Source organism: Ochotona princeps, chromosome 8 (assembly GCF_030435755.1).
Source record: "Ochotona princeps isolate mOchPri1 chromosome 8, mOchPri1.hap1, whole genome shotgun sequence".
NCBI lineage: Eukaryota > Metazoa > Chordata > Mammalia > Lagomorpha > Ochotonidae > Ochotona > Ochotona princeps.
Window position 1 is genome coordinate 77,558,815 of NC_080839.1, and position 26,207 is coordinate 77,585,021.

At 56.2% G+C, this 26,207-nt stretch overlaps 1 protein-coding gene across 3 annotated transcripts in view; it reads right to left on the reverse strand.

Moving 5' to 3' along the window:
• Positions 1–26,207, reverse strand: part of ASAP2 (ArfGAP with SH3 domain, ankyrin repeat and PH domain 2) — a 127,977-nt gene that overhangs the window by 83,249 nt on the left and 18,521 nt on the right. For 2 of the 3 annotated variants that reach the window (XM_058668301.1, XM_058668300.1), the window contains exon 2: positions 3,239–3,311. In XM_058668301.1, the coding sequence (XP_058524284.1) occupies positions 3,239–3,311 (73 nt within the window). Of the gene's footprint in view, positions 1–3,238; positions 3,312–19,940; positions 20,025–26,207 lie in introns of those variants that run through there. The other variant, XM_058668302.1, reaches the window with a different exon arrangement.

Sequence of the window (26,207 nt, forward strand, 5' to 3'; positions counted from 1 at the left end):
TTGTTGATGAGTTCAATACTTCCTCCCTTATCCTGTATGGCCCTCAATGTATAAAGTTTGATTCCACTAATAAACTACAGCTTTTGACCATCAGTCAGGGTCCACGCGTGTTATTATCGGCTCCGTGCACCAAGTCCATCGCTGCGGGACAGCGACAGGCCGGCACTGCAGTACCATGCAGAAACACACCTGCAGGTGCACACTCTCGCTCCTCACCTGGGCCCAGGGCTCTGCCTGCCACCTGTTCATGCTATCTCAGCTCATCCTCCCAAACTATGACCTCACTCCAAAGCCCATGCAGACCACACACTGGCACAGGACAAACCAAAATACGGAGGAAACTGAACTCAATCAGCTGGGCTTGGGCTGGCGTGATTTTCCCTGGAATATCTTGGGGATCTCTTGGGCACTCAGTGGGCAAGAGAGACAGTATCCACTCTGGTCCCACTTCTGTAGCCCCAAACCCTTACCCTCCCTGCAATGGTCTCTGGGGTTGGGGCTAGGCATCACTCAGCAGGTGTGGATGAGGTTATATGTGGTGGGGGGCCCTCCCACAATGAGAGGACACCCTGCAGAACTCGCCTATTTCCTCTATGTGCTGTGAAGACCGCCAGAAGGCAGCGCCCACACCAGAACCCAATCGAGCTGGCACCAAGTTCAGTCCTCTAGGCCTTGGCTTGCTCTGGGCAGCCTGGGCAGACCAGCTGTCAGAGTGACACAGCATCAGGAAGACTTGACCAGCCCTCACTGGCCTTGGGCACAGAAGGGGTCAGGAGCCAAAGGCAGCCTCTAGGAGCCAGGAGCATAGCAATGGTGTCTCCCCCTGGGGCTTCCGGGAGGACCCTGCCTCAAGGAGACCCACACCGGGCCTGTCACCGGCCACAGTGGCACCAGGGGCTGATACAGACTTCAGGCAGCTGAGGCAGGACAGGTGTCACCCTCGTGCTTGGGCCAGCGGGCATGTTGACAACCTAGGGCTGGGCAGAGACCCACTAAGCTGTCAGTGGAGAGCCTGGGGGCTGCCCAAGTGGTCACTAGAGGCCAGTCCAAGATGAATTAGCAATTCTGGATCACCCAAGAACCACAAGGGCATGAGAGGGGAGGGGGCCAGCCTGCGGCAGAAGCACTTAGTCTTACTACTCTCTGACTGAGCGTAGAACACCTGCTCTACCCAACCACATGGTCACCCAGGGACCTAACCTAACACTGGGAATGCACTGAGCACCCCTCCTGGGGCACCACTACCAGCCAGCCGAGGCAGCCAGTGGCTCAGTCCCTTGCTTGCTGGATGGGCTGGACTTAGCACCTCACGCCACAACCTCCCCCTCACAATGATTCATACGGATGTGCTGCGAACAGCAGTTCAGGAAGAGAGTTCCCAAAGGGTTGCAGGTGACATCAACAACACCCCAGGGACAGGTAGGGTCTCCCCAGGTGACTTCTCTAAGTCTGCTGTGTTCTGAAATAGGTTCCAGGATCACCATTCTGGCTTTCAGACAGAAAATCATTCTCATGACTTTATCATATACATGGCATGGCACAAGAGCATGAGAGGTGACACATATGGGAGACCCCCCTTCAAGCTCAGGGGGAGGGCCAGCCTGCTGGACCTGGGGAGTGAACCAGCGGGTGCAGGATCTTCTCTCTGTAGCTCCTCTCTCTGTATATGTGTCTTTCCAATAAAGAAATAAAAATAAATGAGTTACTAGCCATGCAGTAAGCAAAGGAATTGAAGGTCAAGGTCATGTCCTCTCACAAACAGCAGTTGCAGGCTGCCTTGGCTGGTTGTGTCCTAGGAGAGACAACTGCTCCCTGGTACACACTCGATCCTCATCTCCCCATCTCTGCCTGGCTCTTGCCTGAAACTCTCAGCCCTCACCTTCAATGTGGGGTTCTAAGCAGGGACATACCGTCACTGGATTTGGCCATAGGGCACTGCCCCTGAACAGGTGCAGGAACAGGTCTGCGGTGTGCACTCAGCTGCACAGGCCAGGGATGCAAATCACACACAAGTGTCACCACCCTGGGCAAGACGTGGCCCAGTACGACCTCCCTCCCTCTGCACTCCTGCTTGTGCAAGCTACACCACGGGGCAGCAGTCGCATAGCTGCCCAGCGGTCCCAACACCCGCCCAAGAACCAGATGATCTCATCTTTATTGCTGACCAGAAGAGAAATGACCGCTCTTCTACAACGCATGTAACAACCCACGTTGAGCCCAAGGGAGCACACGAAGAACCAGGCATTTGTTAGCATAACTGAGTGTCCATTCCTTAGTGACCTCCTAACTCCCAGGGCAAGTCCTACTTGGTCAGGCATGGCCACAGCTGCCCAGGACTCAGCCACAGCCACCCAGACAGGTACCCAGGATACAGTAGCAGCCATCCTGACAGTCATGGCTGCCCAGGCACACTGACAGTCGGGCTGCGGAGCTCCACCCCAGCAGGGCGACTAAGGCAGGACCAGGCTCTGCTCCCGCCAAGGTCTTCTTTCTGATCCACAGGTTCTCATCTGACGAAGGGGAGTTTGCTGTTGAGAGGAGCTTTGTGTACAAAAAGCAGGAGAAATGCAGAAGTGCTGAGGACTAAAACCTCCCCAGGAGGCCGAGGACCCCTTCCCTCTCTGGCCCCACGGGGATTCTGGATGGAACTGGGGTGATCGCAAGGTCCAATCTGGGGCCAGAGAGTTAACACCCGCAGTTCCCATGGACTGTGCTGCAAGCCACAGCTGGGGAACACCTCGCTCTCACTCCCTCTGCCCCTAAACACGTGTGGGAAAGCTCCACCTGAACAGCGTCTCACAGCTCAGATTCACCCCTACCTGCTCCACTCACACTGTTCTTGAGTAGGGGATCAGGGAATAGCACGTGCCCCACAGAGGGAGGTTGAGGGGTGGGCTCCCAGCCACGAGCCTGGCCCTCTCAACTCAATTGCAGGACCGTGCTCTGGCTGGAGGACCCAGGGGTAAGCAGCATGAGGGCCTCGGGGCCCTGCACATTGCAGATTAGCCAAAGGACAGGGCTCTGGCTTGAGGATTCACGGGGGTGTGGCATGAGGGCCTCGGGGCCCTGCACACGGCGTGTTCCACAGGACCAGGTTCTGGCTCAAGGACCTGCACACAGTGTGTTCCACAGGACCGGGCTCTGGCTCAAGGACCCATGGGGGAGCAGGGCGAGGGCCTCGGGGCCCTGCACATGGCATGCTCAGCATGAGGTTTCCAGAAGGCAGCTGTGAACTCACCCAGCCCGGAGAGGTTAATTGCCTTCACAGACTTTTTCATCTTGTAGAGAACCATGCGGTCCACATCCAGAGCCTAAAACAGAAGAGCAGAGACATATCACCACATTGGCCCCTGTCACTAGGTGGGGCTGCGGGAAGGGCAGAGGCTGGCTTCTGCGGGCACACCTGAAGCTGCCCATGGCCTCCCACAGTGGAGTGAGCAGGCCTGGTCCCCTCACCCTCCCTGCGTCCCAGCCAAGCCCACCCAAGATCAAGGAGGCGATGAGAACCAGAGTGCCCCACCACCCTGTGAGCACCAGGAGCAGCAGGTGCCCAGGTCAGCCCCTTCGCAGGACCAACCCTGCCCTGGCCAGAGGCAGCAGCCCACTGCAGCCTTGGCAAGATCCCACAAGCACAGATTTGTTCAGGAACTGAGGGCAGGCATGTCCCAACCCATTCCTGACCTGACACCTTCCCAAGCATCTACTTGCAAGATTGAATGGTAACAGATAAACTTAGCAAATGGCCACAGACCCCTGCTGGGCTCTGCTCCCTCAAATGCTCACGCCTTAGAAACCTGGACCCAGGGGGGTACATCAGGTGTGGGACCCTGATGAGGTAAGCCTGCAGGGGGTTCTGTGAGTTATTGGGGGTGCTCTCGGGAGATCCTCATCGTCCTCTGGCTGCCTGTCTGACACCATGGATGTGACCCCATCAAAGGGATTTCTCCCCACACACCAAGTGGATAGAGCCGGCCAACCTCGGGCTTTCAGCTTCCCAAACTGTGAACTGGGCAGACACTGGCGTTCTGAGTTAGAATCACAGGGAACCGACCAACAGACATGAACACCTGCCTCACACAGTTTACGGCACGCAATGCCCACAGGGCAGTTGGCACTGAGACAGAGAACCGGCTCCAGACCACCAAGCCTGGACACACCTTGACGGCTCTGCCCTCACAGTCATAGCAAGTCCAATCCCCTTCCGCACCGGTTCACCACCACAGAAATTTGGGGGCGCCTATGGCAAGCAGAGGCAGAGAGCATTTGGGAGCTGGGATGTGGCACAAACTCCTGGTAATGGTACGATACAGGTGTTATGTATCCCAGACACACTACAACAGCAGCGACTGCACAGCAATGCCCCAGGGCACACGGGTGTGGCTACGATGGTATTAGAGTAGACATCATAAACACACGTATCAAGGCCTGGTGCAATGGCTCAACTGGCTAATTCTCCTCCTGCAAGCACCAGCATCCCACAGAGCATCAGTTCGCGTCCCGGCTGCTCCACTCCCCACCCAGCTCCCTGCTTACAGCCTAGGAAGAAAGCAGTGCAGGATGGCCCAAGGAGACCCAGAAGCTGGCTCGTGGGTTTGGATTGACTCAGCTCCAGACGTTGCAGCCATCTGGGAAGTGAACTGGTGGATGGGAGATCTTTCTCTCTGTCTCTCTCTACGCTGCTCTCCCCCATAATGGGGAGCTAATGTGTGCCAGCCCCAGTGCCCACCAGGCAGCCTGCCCTGGACCCCAAAGCAGCACTGGGAATTCCCAGGCGACAGCAGGGGTTTGGATGCCAGGCTACAGTTCTTCAACTGAGCCCAGAGGGGACAGGGGACCACTGTTCTGAGAAGGGCAATTCTGGCGACAGTGAGACTAACCCACCAGGCAGGCAGGCTGTGAACTTACAGAGACTCTAACACCCAAGATGAGGGAGCTGGCTAGGATCTGCAGGGAGCCAGGGCTGAGCACCAGGCAGCAGAGTTCTAGAAAAGTCAGCCCGGGGACCACTCTGCTCCTCTCCCTCTGGCCTATCAGGTGACATAGATGACGCACAGCCCGACGCCCCAAAGTGGACAGCTGCCCTCTGACAATACCCTCCTCCCACCCCCCGCATCCTTTACTGCAGGGAATGTTTGCAAAATACGCCTCCTTGGGCAACCTGCTGCATGCACTCACCGCTGTTTCTCCAGCCTTACAGGAGAAGGACAGGCAACAGAGGTGCTGGTAATTAATCTGTGTCAGGAAAAGCAATTCCCTCCCTGCCAAACACTCCTTCATGTAGAGCACGAACTCACAGTGAAAGTTAAACTGGGTCAGGACCAGCCAGCTGCAGGAACCAGTGGTTGAGTTCTCTACCCAAACTGGCCGAGATCTCCAACACATCGAGCAGTCACCTCTCCCCGGCCCCCACCGACACTAACACAGCAGACAGGAAGGACAGGGAGGGCTGCGATGTTTGGCAGAATATGCGTAAAAGCTGGACGCAGCAGGAGCAGCATGACAGCTCAAGCCTGGCCAAGCTCATCCAGCATGGGGAGCCAGGCTGTTGCTGACCTTCCATGGGTAGCACCAGACAGCAGGGAGGTGACCCAAATATTCCTAAGCAAAACGCATAACTGTCTCCAGGCATCCTAGAGAGATACTGGCTGCTGCACTGCCAGCCCTGGCACCCCCCTAAACAACACACAGTCCTTCTGGGGTCTCTGCTGCCTCGAGCCATGGCCACCAGAGCACGGCTGGGACAGGTGCATTGAGGGGTGTGTGTGGGAGGGGGAGAGGGACGGGCCGCCCCGGGACTGCCTACTCTGTACTGCTCACACCTGGCCATGGCAACTGTCTCAATCAAAACGAATGACAATGAAGAAAGCGCTTTTTAGTACCTCGTTCTTGGTGGCCTGCTGCCATCCTTGGGAGCACCTGCTACTTGTGAAGGAGAGGGACCAGGCGCTTCAGACCAGTGCCCTGCGGCGTACCTGCTTCTGCACACCCAGGAGACCCCGCCTTCAGGGCGCCTGCCACACATCTCCCTTATTAGTGGGTCTACATCCTTGGAGACTTGGTCTCCAGCTTGCTGGAGGTGGCATCCTGACTCAGGAGGGCGAACAACAGCCAAGGGCAAAGCCAACCTGCTCTACAGCTGCAGGCTGAGGAGTCCTCCATGTGGACACGCCCACCTGACACCGAGACAGGTGGGGACCTGCGCCCCACCTCAAAGAATGCTGCCCCTACCCAGGAAGGCCACTCGTGTCACCAGGGGAGCCCCACGCAAGTGCATCTTGTTTGCAAAATGTATGACATCTACAGAACAGCCTCGGTTTTGCCTCATCCTGCAAGGACTGTAACAGTCACCGTGCAACTCCTTACACCTACTGCTTGCCAGCCACCGCTCAGAAGGCTCTCTGGTGCCATCAGCCAGCACGCCCCTTACCCCGCCAGACTCTGGTCGGTTGGGTGCCAGCAGCCAGAGATGGGTGAGCATGGTGGGAAGAGGCTGCCATCCTCCTGAAAACCCCAGGATGTCCCCTGGGGGAGAGGGGCCTGATGCAGCCCAGACCACCCCACTCGCTGCCCTCCAAGCATGCTCCACTCAGCTGCCCTGTCTCATCTCCGTTGGCTCTGCACCCTGCAACACCAGCCTGAACAGAAACGACATTCTTGAAAAGAGAGGTGACAAAACAAAGCACCCCAGGCGTTTCCCCAGGGCAGCGGGGCCAAGAAAGTCGCACACACTCTGATGGAGTCAGACAGCGCTGCTGAGGGCATCCGATGCTTCCAAAGGCCTCAGCGCGTGGGGGCGTGCAGACTACTGTGACCCACAGGCCTGGCCAAAAGTTGCAGCCATAATGGATCCTCCTCCTTCTAGAAATGCAGGGAGGCCAGGAGAAAAGCAGGTGTCACCAAGAATTAGGATCAAACACCACCCGAGCTCCAGCTCAGCTGTGGACAAGCCAGAAGCCACAACTCCCTGTTACCATCCCATAAAATCCAAAGTCTGGGTACCCAGGGCACTAGAGACAAGCAAGGTGCTCCCGGTGAACCTAACTGCCTGAGACGGCCACTGCCACATGTCCACACCACACACAGCTGCAGGGCGATGGGGTGGAACCACCTCACCCACCTAGAACACCAATGGATCTGGCAGCGCATGAGGCCAAAGAACACACAGAATGCAGCAACCGTGGGTTAAGATGCTATATGCAATACCGGCATCCCATACGGGTTCCAGTTCAAGTCCCAGCTGCTCTACTTCTTTTTTTTTTTTTTAAAGATTTATTCATTTTATTACAGCCAGATATACACAGAGGAGGAGAGACAGAGAGGAAGATCTTCCGTCCGATGATTCACTCCCCAAGTGAGCCGCAACGGGCCGATGCGCGCCAATCCGATGCCGGGAACCTGGAACCTCTTCCGGGTCTCCCACGCGGGTGCAGTGTCCCAAAGCATTGGGCCGTCCTCAACTGCTTTCCCAGGCCACAAGCAGGGAGCTGGATGGGAAGTGGAGCTGCCGGGATTAGAACCGGCGCCCATATGGGATCCGGGGGCTTTCAAGGCGAGGACTTCAGCCGCTAGACCACGCCGCCGGGCCCCAGCTGCTCTACTTCTGACCCACTCCCTGCTAATACGCCTGGGAAAGCAGCAGAGGATGGCCAAAGTGCCTGGGCCCCTGCAGTCACGTGGGAGACCCGGAAGAGGCTCCTGGCTTCAGGCTGGCCCACTGCGCCCTGGTTGCGCAGGGGAATGCCCAGCCACCAGCGTGGGCTTTGCCAGTACTGCTGTCCTCCAGGAAGGAAGGAAGCTATGGACACTTCCAGGATTTTCTTCAGGAGACAGAAGAGCTCTGGCAAGCCATAAGGGAGCAGAACACATGAGGTGGGAGACACCTGCCTCCCCACCCAACCCCTGCCCTTAGGGAAGAGGGGCTCAGACAGGTGGGCAGTACCACCCCTGGGGAGAACCACGGTGGGCAGGAGGGCCTGGCCAGCTCCCCTGACTCCTCTGATGCCTGTATCCCTGGGCACTAACACCTACATCTGATGGGGCGCAGCAGAGCGACAGGAGATGGTTCTCTCTGAGGAAGAATCCCTACCTGAAGAGGCCAGGGCAGGTGACCCAGGCGGAGGGGCACTAGCAGGCTCAGGGGCAGTAGGAGCCTGGCAGAGCTGCAGCCAGCTATAGGAGGCGGGGTGACCTCCAGCTGGCAGTGAGCTCCCTCCTCCAGCGCCAAGACAATGGGATTCCAAGTCAGGCCCATTTCCCCAGGAAACTCTGGCTCTGGCTCCTGCTGATAAACAGGGGAAAGGAGCTGCGAGACAGTGGGGTGCTCCCACTGGCCCCAGGTGGAGACAGGGTGGGCGAGGCATCAGAAGGTGGCCTGGGCAACCTGTGCCTCCCCTTCCTTGGGGCCCTCTGTGGACACCTTCCAGCTGTCCCGGAGTGTGTCAAAAGCACATCACCCCCCCTCCGAGTCAGGGGGCAGCAGCACTAACCCCGACAGTTCAAAGCTGTCCCCAGGAACAACATAGCCACTGTATGTGTCACTCAAAGGGGCACATCGAGCAACTGACAGAACCATTTAAGCTGCAGAAACAGCAGCAGGTGCAGAGTCAAAAGAGGTACTTATGGGCTCCAGGTACCATGGAGCAGGGGACACACTCACAGGGCATGGTCGCTTCCATGACGCTGATGGCAACATTGATTGCGGCTTCTAAAGCTCCTCCAACTTGGAGCAGAAGAAACAGACCTGAAGCACAAAAGGCATTTGGCTAAGGTCACCACTGACTCGGCTCCCGACTACCTGGCAGGGGTGGGGGAGCCCTTATCTGTGCGGGCTATTCGGATGTTGATAACACAGCACACAGGACTGGCCTGCCCTGGATTTACTCAATTTCCAGTCCTGCCTGTGGTTGCCTTGGCAGGGCCAGGCTGGATGACTTTGCAGTTTGCTCCCCATCCCTGAAGGAAAGGCTGGTGGAGCTCCAGATGGAGGGGAAGCAGGGAGCAGCTTCCAGAAGGGCTGGATCCACAGTGGGTCCACACAGCCTGGCATGCACTCCTGACGCCCTGGGCACCTTGTATTCCCCAGGCACCCCAGCCCCTACACCTGCTTCATTTAATCCCTTCCCGTCCACAGCCAAAGCCTTGTCCAACTCCCACTCCTGTGCAGAGAATGCCATCCACCCATGCACGGAAGAAGCTGCCACCACCCCGGGGACACCTCTGAGGCACAGTGCCCAGGCATCTATCAGACACGCACCAATCCGAGTTGCAGGTGTCAGGGCCTCCCCAGGGGCCACCAGGGAATCTGGGGCTGACGGGGTGGGTCCCGATGCACACACATCCGGGATGCACAGTCTATTCCTGAGCTCTCTAGGGGCAACATGAAATCATCGCTATCTTTAGTCTTTCATGTCTCAGTTCCTGTTTTCCGTCCAAGAGACCTGGCCCCATTCCCCTAAGATAGATTGGGAAGCAGGCAGGAGGGAAAGGCAGGAAGGAGCCCTGGAGGGAGGGAGGGAGGGCGGTGGCTGGAGCCTGAGCAGAGAGCTGGTCTGCAGGAAGCAGGAGGGTGCAAGGCAGGGTCGGGGTGGCCCAAAGCAGTGGGGACCCGGCACCCCAGTCAGACCACAGATCCTGTAGCCCCACCCCAGCACCCCAACCCAGGCTGGCAGGAAGGCAGGGCAGCCAATATACAGGACACAGGAACTGCTGGAAAGCCCTGACATGTGGAAGGTGTTGAGAACTGCACAGAACGCAGAGGTCTGAACCTCAAAGTCTCCACTAAAGGTGCAATGAGGCCAATGGTGGACAGACCAAGGTGGGGGCGAGATCCAATCCTGGCAGCCCGAGGCGGGACCTGCTGGGGCTGCTGCTGGCAGGGACCTCGAGCTGTGAACCAGAAGCTGACCCACACAGGAAGCACCCAGCCCCCTCCCCCAGTAATCAGGACGCTGAGACTGGCTTGGCTTTCTAGATGGGCTCCACTGACCACATGGTCCCCAGAGCAGGGGAATGGACACCTGGATTTCACCTTCTGCTCCCCTCAACCTTGGGACTGCACAGATCCCGCAGGGGAGGGAGGCACGAGGAAGGCATCAGGGGGATACAGGGCAAGCCCCCGCCCTGCCCAAGCACACAGGACTCCTTCTCACGCTGGAGACTGAGACTGGACAAAGTCCTCCGAGTGGAAACACACACTCCACCAGGCTGCAGGCAGCTGTCTGAAACGGGAAGGCACCCCCATGTGGGTGTCACTGCTGGCCCAAGGGGCCGGAGAGCCACAAGGATCATGGTGGAGACAGATGAGCAGCCAGCAACAGGTGGGCAATCTGCTCATGTCTCTCAAGGATTTTGGCTGAAATCACTGTCAGTGGGCAGCATCCACCCACCTAAACACGCAAATGAAGCCGGCAAGGAGGGGCGAGGCACAGAGTAGGGTCTGTAGGGGAGACAGAGACCTCAGCTGGGGCCCAGGGTCACAGGTGGGTGGCAGAAACCAAGGCGCAGGCAAGCTTTGTAACTTCCAAGGCCACGAATGTATAGACAATGCAACTGTCACCCACCGCCTCGTATTCTCATCTTTCAGCTTCAAGGCCACCTTCCTGTCTGCAAGCCTCCTGCTCTCCCATACTGGCTGTGTCCTCAGTGTGTTCAGGGCAAACCTCTGGGACCAAGAGACAGCCCAGGGGCTTGCTGGCACTGTGGTACAGTGCGTTAAACCCCCACCTATAGCACTGGCATCCCACTCAGGCCTGGCTCCAATTCCAATCCTGCTTCCTGCTAACATGCCAGGAAAGCATCAGTGCTTGGGCCCCTGCAGCCATGTGGGAGACCTGGAAGAAGCTCCTGGCTTTTGTCTGGTCTAGTCCTGGTTGTTTTTGTTTTTTTTTTTGTTTTTTTTTTAAAGATTTATTCATTTTATTACAGCCAGATATACACAGAGGAGGAGAGACAGAGAGGAAGATCTTCCGTCCGATGATTCACTCCCCAAGTGAGCCGCAACGGGCCGATGCGCGCCGATCCGATGCCGGGAACCTGGAACCTCTTCCGGGTCTCCCACGCGGGTGCAGTGTCCCAATGCATTGGGCCGTCCTCAACTGCTTTCCCAGGCCACAAGCAGGGAGCTGGATGGGAAGTGGAGCTGCCGGGATTAGAACCGGCGCCCATATGGGATCCCGGGGCTTTCAAGGTGAGGACTTTAGCCGCTAGGCCACGCCGCCGGGCCCTAGTCCTGGTTGTTACAGCCGTCTAGGGAAGGAACCAGCAAATGAAGATCTCTATCTCTGTTTTCCCCTCTTTGCAACTATGACTTTCAAATAAACACATAAAGAAGCCCCTGGAGAGTGTGAGAGAGCACCAACCAAGGGAACAAAACTGCTAATCTCTAGGAGGAATAAGTTTTAAAGTTCTGTGACTATTCCACAACGCTCTCCAAGCAGGTGCACTCTTGTTCCCAAGCTTACTTTGACAACAGTCCCAGCTTTCAAAGAACTGACGCTTCCCAAGGTGGCTGGGATCGCTCACGGGCAGAACCTGCAGTATAAAAGGTGAGGTCCACGGGGTGGGGTGCCTGACACACGACGGCTCCACCCACGGCCACTCCGACCTCTGCACTCGGCCACCACAGGCAGGCTCTGTCAGGGTAACACCATCGTCTCCGGAAGAAAGTGACAGTGAGAGGCATCAGCAGGACACCGGGCCGGCTGCAGAGGCCAGCAGGAGTGTGGGGAGAGGGGAAGAGGAAGGTCAGAGCAGGCAGGGAAGGCGGCCGAGGGAGGCCGCCCTGCATTTCCTTTCACACAGAGAAACAGTAAATTCAGCTCCACCACCACCTAACATCTTCCGGAAGTCCTCACCCAAGCACCTGCGAGGCCCGGACGGCCTCCCGAGGGCCTGCTATGTGCAGCGCTAACATTTACTCACAGTGGATCTGGTGCGTGCATCACCTTCAACAGCAGGCCGTGTGCATGCAACGCACATGCACAATACACACCTGCACACACAAGAACACGCACACACAAGCATATACTCACAAGTGCATACTCACACTATGTACTGTGCTGTGCACGTACATTCACACTCACGTACACTCATGCTCAGCCCACGTGTGCACTAAGATAACACACTCAGACACACACCAAACACCAACTACTAACATCCGGGTCTCACTGGTGTGCTTGGCAAAAGGCTGCCACTCATTAAATGTTGCCTCAGGCTGCCTGGGTCACAGGGATGAGCAGCCTCCATGACTTGGTCCAAAGCTGCCAAGGTGTCACAGGGGGGCACTCAGAGCTCTTCTGAGGGCACACAGGTCTACCCACGCAGTCCATCCATCCTAACCACCTCTCTACAGGGTCTACCCACACAGTCCACTCATCCTAACCACATCTGTAGGGTCTACCCATGCAGTCCACCCATCCTAACCGCCTCTGTAGGGTCTACCCACGCAGTCCACCCATCCTAACCGCCTGTCTGCAGTCACACCAGGTACATGTCCCTGCATGCCCAGTGTGTGGTTGACAGAACGGCAATAAGCCCGAGGGCCATGCCCTCCTGAAGCTCACGGGGAGTCCCAAAAGCTTCAGTGCCATGGCCTCACAGGGCACACATGGGTCAGCGTGGACTCTTCTCCAGACACTCTCCAGCCAGCACCAGTAGCATTCAAGACGTTCCAGAAGCACTGTGGAGTGTGTGCAGCCATCTGCAGGAGCCCCTGGGGAGCCCTGGGTGGCCACTCTGGTTCCAGTCCTTTCTCCCTTCATAATCTCACGCAAATCCTTCCATCACCAAGATGGGCAAAGTTTGAGCTCTGGGATGTTCAAGTATTCCATGAACCCAAATCCCTGGCCCTGAGTACACTGGGACAGGTCGATGCACCATAGGCGAAAAGCACACGGGCAACACTGACCATCACCTCCTGTCGAGGAAATATGGTGAGATTCTGCTACACACGCACTCCTCAATGCGATACGTGAGATGACCGCAAGTTGAGATGAAAAGTGGTACAGTGTGCAGCTTCACTCATTACAGCTGAAAACTGGGAACACCCCGGAAGCTGTCTTGCTGGATTGATGACCAACCAAGGTAGTCCCACGCAAATGACTCAGACATGACTTCAGCTACATGAAACCCTTGCAGCAAAGAGCTGCACACTGAGGGCCACAGATCACACACTCCACTGCGAAGAAATTGAAAGAAATCAAGTCCAGCAAAAGGAAGCAGTTCAGCAAGAGCCAGGGCCAGGAGCGGGGCACTGCACAGACGGATGGGGCAGCTTCCTGCATGGGCAGTGCCCGGACTAGCAGTAGGACACCCAGGTACCAGGTCAGACCAATTTCCATAGCTGGCCCCACCCTTGAGCCCACACAGACCCTGGCAGGCGACAGCGCTGGCTCAGGGAACTCAGGTCCCTGCCCCCACAACCTGCACTGAGTTCCCAGCTTGAGCAAGGAGCTTATACACCTTACACCAATCACCTGTCACCACTCGATAGAAAGAATCCACTCCGTGGATGCTAGGGACCCTGGGTTTTGTCCTGCCAGCCACTGTCAGATGCCCCAGCTTCAGCACCTGCAGGGAGGACAGCGCCCCCAGGCTGTGATGGCAGAGCCAGTGCAAATGCAGCAGAGAGCTGACAGGGAGGGGTAAAAAAAAGTCACCAAAGTCATAAGGCCTGCCCTTCCAATCCCAACTGTCCCCCAGCACTGGGCTCCCACAGGAATGACAGTAGCAGCAGTACCCACATGGGTAAGAACTTGGAATATCAGGGACAGAAGGGCCCCTGAGGGGAGCAAACCACACAACCTCCATGTTAAAGGGCGCAATGCAACCCGCCAAGTAACTGACGGGCAGACGGGAGTGACACCCACGCACAGGGAAGGCCTTCTGGCTCCAGACAGCCACCACGGGCAGTGGGTTCTGGTCCACGGGCGGACAAGCCAGGTTCTTGCCAACCTCCCTGCGAGGAATAAGGATTCACCCAGGACAGCGTGCCTCCACGCCCCTGCCTTCCCACTCCGCTCCAGGGTTTTCCTCATAATTGGAAAACAAAAGAGCTCCAGACCCATTAATTATCTAGAACCACTGACACCAGAATACCAGAGGGTTTTTAAACAAAACATCTCAGTCGGCAATCTTGCAGAGAGCAATTTCTGTTTCCTAAACAGAGGGTGTTGAGTACAACTCTGCTACGATGCCCATGGGCCCAACGAGTCTCGCTCACATCACTGGGTGTGGAGCTGGGAGGCACAACCCTGGCACACCCCTGGCACACCCCACCACCCGGCCCGGCTCTGTGGGGCGTGCAGCTGCGCCCCAGCCGCCCCTCCTGGCTATCGGCCTCTCCTCCTCTCCTCCCCTCGGCGTCTGGCCAAGGATTCGACACAGCTGCGCTCAGGGGCTTTTCCCACAGACCAGGCAGCAGAGGCGACTCAGGGTCCGACCTCCCGATGAGGCCCAAGGGCCAGAGGCACATCAGAAGGATGTGGGCAGTGTGCAAGGGAGCAGGGAATGGGGAAAAGCCCACTTCCTGGACCGATTGAGCCTGGCACCAGATTTTTAAAACCAACATACACCGAGTGAGGAGAAAATGCAGACACTGAGCACAGAACTTCACACATGCAAAACCCGAGCCTGAGCTCACCAGACTGAGACACCTCCTCCACACAGGCCTGTGGAGGCGCCTTCTAAACACCACTTCATCTAACAAGGGATTTCACAGCCCTTGTACATCCCCGCCCACTGCCTTCCTGGGGCCCCTGCTGCCCAAGGCACCTGCCAACAGCAGCTGCCCACCAGGACAGCACTCCTATCAAACAGCCGAGTGATGGCCAGGAAGCAGTACACAAAGGCATGGGGTCCCGGAGAAGCATCAGACGCCCCCTCGATGTGCAGGACGCTGGCCTCTCCTGTGAGGGGTGAATCCTTTGTAACTCAGGAACTGGGCACTCACCTCAGTAGGGTTTCCAACCAGCCCTGGCTGAGCGATGCAGCAGGAGCGTTAACTCACAGACAACAGACTGCACCACTTTCCTGCACACACTCGACCATGCCTCGTGTGGAAAGAAGCCATTAGGTGCCCAGGGCTGAACCTGTGCACGCTGGGGAGCCACGAGCAGCTCAACAATTTGAACGTGCAGGGAGGCATCAAGAGCGTGAAGGACAAAGAGGTCACAGAAGCGTGTGGATGCCACAGCTGTCACAGGTGTCCTTGTTCTCAGCCAGAAGGGCAGCTCCCCCACAGGTTCACCTGCTCCGGCCAGTGTACACCCACCGGAGTCGGGCAACCATCCCAAGCGGCTCGGCCACCTGCTCCAGCGTTAAGGGAGCTGAGCAGTGAGGAAGCCAGGACTGGAAACCAGTGCAGAGGAGCCCACCTGCACCTCAGCTCACGCAGGGCACATCACCCTCCAGGCCTCCTCTTGAACGTAAGTAGCCTCTCCATGTCGGTCAGGACTTCATCACCATCACAGGTGGGGCTCACTGTTCCAGCATCAGACCCCACAGTCAGCATGGTGAGACACCTGCTGAGAACCAATGAGGTCCCAAAGGCAAGCCCACCAGAGCCACCATTCTCACAGGGGGCCAGGCTGGCATCCCTATACAGAGACATGGACCACGGACCGACATGTGCGTAGGCAGGGCCGTGGCACACAACAGCGCTTTGCTGGTGAGGTGGGAAGGAAGCTGAACACGAGGCAGGATCCAGGGGTCTTCGTTGGGGGAAAGAATAAACAGGGAGACCAGGGCAAAATGCACAGAAAAGACCAAGAAAGTGCAAGTGATAGCACTTGTCATTCTTGCAGAAATGACCAAAAACTGAAGGGGATTGACAACCCAGGTCCATGTTGACAGAGCACACCACACCTGGCACAGGAACCAGAGGCATCAAGTGGCTGGCAGCCTTCTGGCCAAGCCACCCATCCCACCCCAACAGCCAGCAGCCCGCCTCCTTGCCCAGAAAAGTCCTGCCCAAGGTTTGAGTTAAGAGGATCCAACTCTCTGGACCCCAAACCACGCACAGTTCCCAGGATATGTGAGGAGGTGTGTCACCTGCATCTGGGGCAAGCACCTGCCAAGGGCCACACACATGATACCACGTCGAGTCCTCCAGAATCCTGCGACGCGCCCCAGGCCACCCCACCAACCAGAAGTGAAAGGGTGTGTCCAAACCTAGGCTCGTGTGACTCATGCATTTACCTTAACTATCAAGGTAGGAGGCGTACCACCCATGAAGGCCAATGCTACAACAAACTGGTTCCTCTAGACTAAGGAATCAAGTCACAACCACTCTTAAGAAAAAAAAAATCATTTTTATTCGAAAGGCATAGTTACAGAGAGAAGGAGAGATAGCGAGATCTTCTGTCTCCTAGCTCAATCTCCAAGTGGCCTCAAGGGCCAGAGATGGGCTGGTCCGAAGCCAGGAGCTTCCTCCAGATCTCCCACACAGGTGCAGGGTCCCAAGGATTTGGACCGTCATCAGCCACCTTCCCAGGCCATCAGCAGCAAGCTGCATCGGAAGTGGAGCAGCCAGGACAGACTGCAAGCTCTGGTTCCTCATGTCAGTTTCCTGTCAGTGTAGAGGCACTGCTGGGGAGGCAGTGCTGCGGCCTCAAGTGGCTAGGTCCCTGTCACACCCATGTGGGAGACCTGGATGGAGGACCAGGCACCTGGGTTTGGCCGGGCCCAGCCCTAGTCATTGCTGACATTCAGGAAGTAACCCAATAGTTGGCAACACTGTGTGGGTGCTCCTCTCTTTAAAAAATTTTTTTTGAATTTATTTTAAAAAGCCAACCTCAGAACTGCCAAAATAAAGCAAGCATGCAAAGGGGCCTGTGTTGTGGCACAGTGCGTTAAGCTGCTGCCTGCAAAGCCTTCATCCCATGTGGATCCCAGTTCAAGTTCCAGCTGCTCCACTTCTGATCCAAGTTCCTGTTTGTGCTCCTGGGAAAGCAGCAGACAGCCCCAGTGCTCAGGCACCTGCACCTGTGTGGGCACCCAAGACCTGGATGGAGCTGCAGTCTCCAGGTTTCAGCCTGACTCAGCCCTGGTCATTATGGCCATTTGGGGGCGAACCAGTGGATGGCAGATCTCTAACTCTGCCATTACTTCTCTTTCTTATTAGCACAGTATCTGCACACAGTAGGTGCTTGGTAAATGTTGGCTGAGCTGAGGATACACGTGCCCACAACTGGAAAACGATGGTCCATTTTGTAGCTGAGGCATGAGCCTTGACCGACACCAAAGGGTTGTCACGACACATTCGGCCCAAGCCGTGAGGGTCCCAGGATCTCAGAGTCACACCGTGGCTTAGCAAGCCAGCGGCAATTGGACAAAGGCCTGTCTCCTTACCCATCACTGAAGGCCAACAGGCCAACCAAAAACCCCACCTCCCTGCTGAGTAAAGCGCCCTTCTGGACCAAGACAGCAGCATGAAGCCCTCAAGACAGCACCCCATGTCAGGGGGTGTCTGGGGTCAGCTGGCCATTCAGGTGAGGCTGTGCAAACCCCGTCCCAGTCGCTGTCAGCAGTCAGTGTGGTCATCCTGCCTTACCTCCTGTCTACACACCACATCCCAAGTAGCTGGGACAGCGGGAAGAACTCAGTTTGCAAGTTTAACTTCTCATCAGCCCAGGCGCTCTAGGGAAGTGACTTAATCCTCTCTATAGGAATGAGGATGGGCCTCCAGTCGATTGAGTGGGCTAGAGCACTTGGCATACACATGGTGCTCACTTAGTGCTCGGCGAGGAAGAATTCATGTGCCTCAGTTGCCCCCTCCCTCACCTGTAGAGGGAAGGGAGTGGCACCCACAGTCTTGGGCAATGATGACTACCAGTGGGTGGGGTCGACCAGTGCCTGGCAGAGGATAGAGACTACAAGAGGCTCTGCAGTGACCACACCTCCCCCCACAACACACACACACACACACACACACACACACACACACACACACACACGGTGCACCCCTCCCAAAACACAACAAAGATCAGCAGAGCTGTTGGGAGCGAGGCTGGGCCCCACAGTGGTGACCATTCGGTCCCCGGGAATACGTTGTGCTCCCCTAGGAAGTGAACAGCTCCCTCTGTGGTCCACACCACCAGGACCCCCACTCTGCGCTCACCCTGCACAGAAGGCTTCCATAGAGTCACCACGTTAAAAATGTCATGCAATTCACCAGGCTAATGAGCTAAAAGAGGAAAAACCATATGGTTCCCCCTCCACACACCCGAATCGACACAAAAAAGCACCTGCCAAAATGAAACACCCATTCATGACAAAAACTCAGCCAACAGAAACAGACGGGGACCTGCTGAAGGGCAGCCCCTCACCCCTCCAGGCTGTACCACGTGCAATCACAGAAGAGACAGGGTGCCAGTCCAACCACTGCCGTCCTCAAAGGACACAGGATGGGGACAAAGAGAAAGACAAGCAGCAGGAAGGAGACAGCTACATCCACACGCTCCATGTGGGAAATGCCAAGCAACCTGCATGGAGGTGAAGGCGTAGGTGAGCACAGGGGACCCTCCCCCCCCCAGGAAGGTGAGCACAGAGGATTCCCCCTCAGAGAACCCCCCCAGGGGATGTCAGCACACAGGAGGGGCGGGGGAGGAGGTGAGCACAGAGACCCCTGGGGGGAGGGGGATGTGGCTTCCATGCAACTGCCATAGTGAGTACATGACCATGAGCTTGCCTGGGCTCATTAGCAGGCACTCATAAAATGGGCCCATTCTGTCATTTGTAGATGACACCACCAGCAATGTGACCAGGAAAGGAAACAGACACCTCCCTCTTCCTTATCTGCACGCTGCAGCCGGCTGCGCCTCTGCTGGGGAACACACACACACACACACACACACACACACACGGCACCATCCGTGTGTAAACCAGGAGAGGCAGCTCGGAACACCACCATGGCTGCAGGGTCAGGGTGGCCACTGCCAGGATGGATGTGCACAAGGCTGTGTCCACAGACTCCTGGGAGTGTCAGGACTGAAGTCAGCTATCAGCCCCCAACAGCTAGGTCTACGTTATTACAGATTTGGAAACTGTAGCGTAACAAAAAGGAAGTGACTGGCCATGGTAACGGACTTCATCTATTTGAAAAGCAGTTATGGTGAGAATGAAGAGCGACACAGAGAGGATTCTCTCACCCTCTGCTTTCCAACCTAAAAGATCAAGCTAAAACCAGGAGCCCAGATCTCCATCCGGGTCTTCCACATGGGTGCAGGGCCCAATCACTTGGGACATCTTCCACTAGTCCCACGTGCATTTAGCAGGGAGCCGGGACCCAAACCAGCACTCCAGCCCCAACATTCAAATTTCTACCAAAGACTAGCAGATGAGTTTTCAGCTTTGTACAACCCTAACTTTAATTCGTGTACACAATCAACTAATGAATGCATGGAAAAGGGCACTAAGCAGCCTGCCGCGTGACGACAGGCCTCTGTTGATGTCCTGTCACTGTGACCAAATACTCAAGGCAGGGTACCTTGTTAAGCAAAGAAGGTCAACCTTGGCTCAAGGTCTGAGGTTCCAAACTCCAAGCTCAAGCAGCCCCATTCGGCAGCAGGGTGCTGGATGCAGCAGGTGGCCTTGCTGGACAACAACCTGCTTCCCCACTGAGGGATCCTGTCCCAGGAGAGCTGACCCACTCTCACAGTGGACATGAACCCCCGCTGAGGGACCCTGTCCCAGGAGAGCTGACCCACTCCCATAGACAGGCATGAACCGCTTCCCGGGGCAGAGTCCCCCGCCTCGCCCCAATGCAGCCTGTCAAGGATCTTTAGGGAGAACAAGCCGCCCTTCCTCAGCACCCCGACCACTTCCCACAGGTGTAGCTCTCTCACCATGCCCCACTCCACTCTCACCTCGGAACAGGCACCAAATACAGAACTTGTCCTTTCACCAGCTTCCCTCAAGATCACCAACCACCTGCTGGTTCTCACAGCAGAGGAGTGGGACCCTTCCCTCTCTCCTGGGGGTTCAGGGTCAGGGGGCCAAGTGGATGCTCCCTAAATCCCAGAGTGCCCAGAACCATCCTCATCTTCTCCAAGGCAGACTATGGGCAGAGGCCCTGCTCACTTCCTTCTAGAAACCAAAAGTGAAAACTCAACGCCAGCCACAAGACCATCATGAAACTGTGACTTTCCCACCTGTGCTGTGTGTCTTATAAACCCTGCACCCACTCAGGCGAGAAGCTGGGGTTCTCTGGCATTTCTGCCCCCTCCCCAGCGCCCACTGCCAAAGGAGAATCCACTGCCCAAGCCATCCCTGGGGCTCAGCCATGAGCCTGCAGCTTCCGGAGACACCCCTCCCCGCTGCACTGGGCTCTCTCTTGGCGCCCTGCCCCAGTGCCGTGAGCTCCGAGGCTGCCCACAGCTCCGGTGGGGCGTGACCCAAGCCTCAGGTCTGAGCTTCAGGCAGAGCGTTCACTAGCAATAACCTCGGGCAGGGCCCGGCGGCGTGGTCTAGCGGCTAAAGTCCTCGCCTTGAAAGCCCCCGGATCCCATATGGGCGCCGGTTCTAATCCCGGCAGCTCCACTTCCCATCCAGCTCCCTGCTTGTGGCCTGGGAAAGCAGTCGAGGACGGCCCAATGCTTTGGGACACTGCACCCGCGTGGGAGACCCGGAAGAGGTTCCAGGTTCCCGGCAACGGATCGGCGCGCATCGGCCCGTTGCGGCTCACTTGGGGAGTGAATCATCGGACGGAAGACCTTCCTCTCTGTCTCTCCTCCTCTGTGTATATCTGGCTGTAATAAAATGAATAAAAAAAAAAAATAATAACCTCGGGCAGCTGGCACACTCTTCAGAGGACGACGATGGCCACACCTCCTTCCACCCGGGAGTCCAGAGGAAGGCACAGGGGCAACTGTGCTAGAAGCACCGAGGCAACCAGCCGTGCAGCTGTATGCACACCGTGGGTCTACACGGGGACGCAGCAGCTCTTCAGCCAGTCCATCTTTCACTTGTTGTTAGCTCGCAGGAAAAGGCCCTCGGCCCTGCACAGCCATTGAGGAGTTTTACACACACAATAATCGGAAACGTGAATCAAGTGCAGGCTCTGTAGGAAGGAGGCTATAGTTAGACTCAGAATTGAAGACTGAGGCATTTTCTCGCTTCCCAAGAGCCGAGGCTGGCAGGCTGTGCAGCACTGGGCTCTGTGAGGCCCAGCCTCTGGAGACTGCTGGTGGACTGGGCAAATCCAAGCTGTCACGACTCCACTACCGTAAGCTCTCGCTTGGGAAAATCCCAGTCACCTGCTCCACCTCAAAGAAGCTCAAGCAAGCCAAGCTACCCCTACTTTTTCCTCTAGGACACAGGGGCGGGGTGCAGAGGATGCCACCCCTCCCGCTGGGTGCCCCCAGCCCCTTCCTACACCTCCCCTCACCAGACAATCTCACAGCCCCGGTTTCTCAACCAGACCACGGGTAAGGGCATCCTTGTGGCCGTGGAGAAGCCTGTGGCTAGTCCCACATGTGACTGGGATATTTCCCAGTTCTGCCAATCACATCTTTGCATGTCACAGGTCCTCTGGCAGCGACGCTACCCAGGCCTGGGGGCTCCCTGCCCTGCACTCTAAGAGCCCTTTCTTTTTCCAATGCACCCACAAAGGGCCTGGGACTCCCAGGTGGGAGGGAAAAAGCACAGTAATGGCAGTTCACTCCCTAAATAACTACCGCTGCCAGGCTGGACCAGCACAAAGCCAGGAACTCCACCCTGGTCTCTCCTACAGGCAGCAGGGGCCTGAGGACGTGGGCCAGCCTCCACTGTCTTTCCCAAACTCCTGAGCAGGAAGCTGAATGGGAAGCAGAACAGCTGGGACTCGAACCAGCACTCTGACCGGGAATGCCTGCAAGTCCTACTGTCCCCCAAGCCTGGTCCTCTAACCACCACCCTTGAAGATTGCAGTTCCCACGGCAGAAAGGCCGAGTGTTCTATAACCCACCCGCATCACAGCTCACAGGGACACGGACACGCGGCGATCTAAGCTGCGTTAGCTGGCATGCCGAGCTCCACTCACAGGACAGTCACTTCCAAACACCTGTGACCTGAGTGCTACGCGTGCATCACAGATGAAGACAAAAACCCCTGGCCTCTCCCCCCAGGTCTAACAGAAGGTTCTGCAGGGACGGGTTTGGGGCAGAAGGGGCAGTGGGCCAGAGTCCAGTGGTCTCGCACGTACAAGGTAAAGGTCAGCTCTTCCCCTGCACTAGGACAGGAGCAAGATCCAGTGTGAACCTACAGGACAGGGAAGCAGCCCAAGACCAGGCTCACAGAGGCCCATCAAGCCTCAGGGGACACCCTGGGTGGGGCCAGAGCAGTCCCTGGACTTAGGGCAGCTGCAGGAGTGCTGAGAGAGCAGTGGCGTGATCACTGGGAGCCCTGGGCCAGGGCGAGGCCAGCGAGCAGGAGGCGGGTGGTCAGAAGGGCAGGTGTCCAGCAGTCTGCAAAGGACAGCAGGTCCATCTCTACTGGGGTGGGGGAGGGGAAGCAAGCAGAGGCTTCTGGGAGTCCTGGCTAAGGAAGAGAGAAGGTGGGAGATGCTCCACCCCCATCCCACCTCCCCAAAAAACCATCCCAGGAGAGAGCTACACCCAGCCCTTCCTGCTGCGCTGGCAGGGAAACAGGAAATTCCTGCCGCCCAGTCTGGCAGAAGAAAAAGGAAGGAAGTGGTGCAGGGAAAGTGCCCCAGGAGCCGCAGCCCAGCCAAGCCAGGAGCCAAGCCAGGAGCCAAGCCAGGAGCCAAGCCAGGAGCCGCAGCCCAGCCAAGCCAGGAGCCATGCCGGGAGCCATGCCGGGAGCCATGCCGGGAGCCATGCCGGGAGCAGGGGTCTACCCCACATCTGGGTGCTGCTCCAGCACCAGTGCCCCATCACACCCCTAGAAATGTTCCCCAGGAGGAAATGCTCCCACGCTCGTCCCTCTGCAAGCGTGCAGGCACCAGCTGGACATGTGGGTGTGGGTGTGTCCTCCCTCCAGCCCCGCCCTCTGAGGCTGCTGCACCAGGACCCTCCCCCACCCCGCCCCCACAGGATGTCCTGGGGCGGGGATGTGGGGCTGGAGCAGCTAATGCATGGCTTTGACTCACAGGCATCAAAGATAGCCCAGGCCCTGGTGAACCTGCTCAACCCAGCTCAGACAAGGTCACCATCACCAAGAAGCACAGGGAGGGTTGGTCCCCTGCGCCAAGGAGCCCTGTTCACTCCTGTGGGTGACAATGGACTTCTTGTTGTCATAGCAACCGCCTCTGTAGCTCCCATTTTCTAAACCACGTGGTAATCGGTTGTTTACACGTCCATCTGCCTGCCAGCTCTGGGAAACTGTCCCCTCCCAGAAATCCACAACACCCCAGGCCGACCTTCCAGGAAGGACAAAGCCATCTGCAAGGGCGACTCCCTCTCCTTTACTCCCAGAAATCTCGGGGCGCTACCCGCAGCCCATGCCTTCCTGACGCCCTCCAGCCTCACCCCTGCACACTCATCTCCACCCTAGACCACGTGGACAGCATAGCAGCTGGCTGTCGTCGGCCACTGCAGGCCACCAGCGTAGGTCTCACCAGGTGCAGGTGCCCAAGCGCCTTACCAGGCCCCTGTGGGTCTCCCACCACCACCGATGCCTGCAGTCCTTTGCAACCCTCCAAGACACAGCAGGGGGCCAGTCACTTCCACACAGGCCACACTGCCCCAGCTTCCTCCAACACAGGGCCCAGCTCCCTGAAGGGCGCCAAGAAGCAGCACGTGGGATGCTGGACAACAAATGGGGGGAGTTGGAAGGGTGACAAACAGAGGGGGTGCGTGCAGATGTGGCCCTATAGTCCATGCCCCACGTCCCTGCGATCACAGCCACGCAGATCACAGAGGAAGCACAGACTAAGTGGGGGATGTGCCTGCAAGATGTGCCACATTCCCACAGCCCTGCAGACAGAACCCTCTGAATCTTAAGGGTGTCTTCATCCTTGAATTTGGTGATCCCGGGAGTGGGAATCAGAACACAATTTTGAAAAGAATTGGGCCAGTGCTCGTGGCATAGCAAGTTAAACTTTCACCTGCAGTGCCAGGATCCCATTTGGGCGGTTCAAGACACGGCTGTTTCACTTCCAATCCGGTTACCTGCTAATGTTTCTGGAAAAGTGCTTGGGCCCCTGCTCCCATGTGGGAGACCAGGGATGGAGTTCCAGGCTCTTGACGTCAGCCTGAATTGGCCCCAGATATTGTGGCCATTTGGAGAGGAAACCAAAGGACAGAAGATCTCTCGCAGCATCTCTTCCTCTGTGTAACTCTGCATTTCAGCAACAGCAACAATAATAATGACAGCATATAGGACCCGGTGCAATAGCCTAGTGGCCAAATGCTCGCCTTGCTACGACCAGGATCCCATATGGATGCTGGTTCGTGTCCTGGCTGCTCTACTTCCCATCCAGCTCCCTGCATATGGCCTGGGAAAGCAGTAGAGGATGACCCAAAGCTTTGGGACCCTGCATCCTCGTGGGAGACCCAGAGGAAGCTCCTGGCTTCAGATCAGCTGAGCTCTGGCCATTGCGGCCGCTTGGGCCACTTTGAACACTGAGATGCATCAATGTAGACAGACCTCCGAGTGGGTGCGAGCCCACACAGTCCTGCTGTCCCTGTGCCAGTGGCACTGCCACTTCTCACCAACGTGACAGAGGGGAAAGGGACCACTCACCCAGCCCAACAACAAAAGCACGGCCTGACATCAACCCCCCACCCAGGGCCCAAAGACCAAAGGCCGGCAACAACAGGAAGCCTTCCTCTGCCCTGCGGCTGAGAGCCTCCGTGTGACAGGTGACAGCGAAGGAAGATAAGAAGTCTCTCCAGAGGATGTTTCATTCCGATGAGTAATCCCAGAGTGACTTCTCCAGAGCTCAGCTCGCCTCCTTATCAGACACACGCCTTGCACTCTGCCGCACAAGAAAACTCAGGAAGTACTCAAACTTGACAGTGAAGGATCCACCACCCCCAATGCATTTAAATTATTCATTTGTCTCCGCATTGTAATGTCAGCTGGATTTTCCAATCTGGCTTCTGTTATCTTGTTATTAAGAAGAAGGGAATACCAGCATGTGTATAAGCCGATTAGGACAACCGACTGTGTCGGACCCTGTACTGGCATGCACACGCGAGAATCAGGTCTGGGATCATCCCAGACGAAGTTTCTTTAGGGATCCCTCTAACTGAACTGCTGATCTCAGAACCCCAATCATTAAGAGAAGTGCAGGTTCCATGGTCTGACTGGAGTGCATGTGTCAAAGCTGAGCCTCCTCAATGGCTCAGACGGAGCAGTGGACAGCATATCCAGGTGCACATGGAGGATATGGCAGTCCATCGGAGCCTGCAGAGCACACCTGGCACCACAACAGAGGACAGATACAGAACAAATCAATCAACTACCCCAGCCATGTGTTGGCAGTGAAAATCTGGGCAAACGGAGACCCTAAGGTGGACTATGTCAGCCAGTGGATTCTGGAGAGATTTCATCGTGCTTAGAATGGCAAGACTGGCAGCAACTCAGAACTGAACTCCTAAAACCACTTGAGCAGTGTCCTTGGCGCATGCCCCACATCAAGGACCCTGGAATGGTTGTGAGGCTGGGTGGGGCTTCTCCTTTTATCTTCCCCCTTACGCTAGATACAGGAAAAAGAGAGAGATACATAGAGAGAGAATCTGGAAACAATGGCCTTACCCACTTTCCGGTAGCCCTTGACCTTTTGTGCCCTAATCAACAATGTAAAGAATATAAAAATATTTGTAACTGATGATATGCTGTATATGATAATGGCGTGTTAAAAGCACGAATGTGTATGAAACCAGAATCAATGACTAATTTTTATAATGGTAGATGGTATAATTGAACATTGTAAGACAGAATAGCAGGGAGACAGGCTTTCAGCAAATGTGAGAAATTCAACATATAGTGTTGTTTAGAATTCTCAAGCATTTAATTGTTCTAAATTAATTATATTTTAACAGCTGAGACTGATGAAAATGTCAAAAGTGATGTATTTTCACCAAACAAAATTGTTTTGGCTAATTTTGGAATTAGACAAAGAGGTTAGATTACTTGTTCTCCTGAAGCTAATTGTGTTGATAATGAACTAAACACTAACTTTTGAATTTTTTAACAGTGGAATCCTAGTATTTTTTGGAATAAACATATCTTATGTCTTTGAAAAAAAAAAGAATATAAAAATAAAA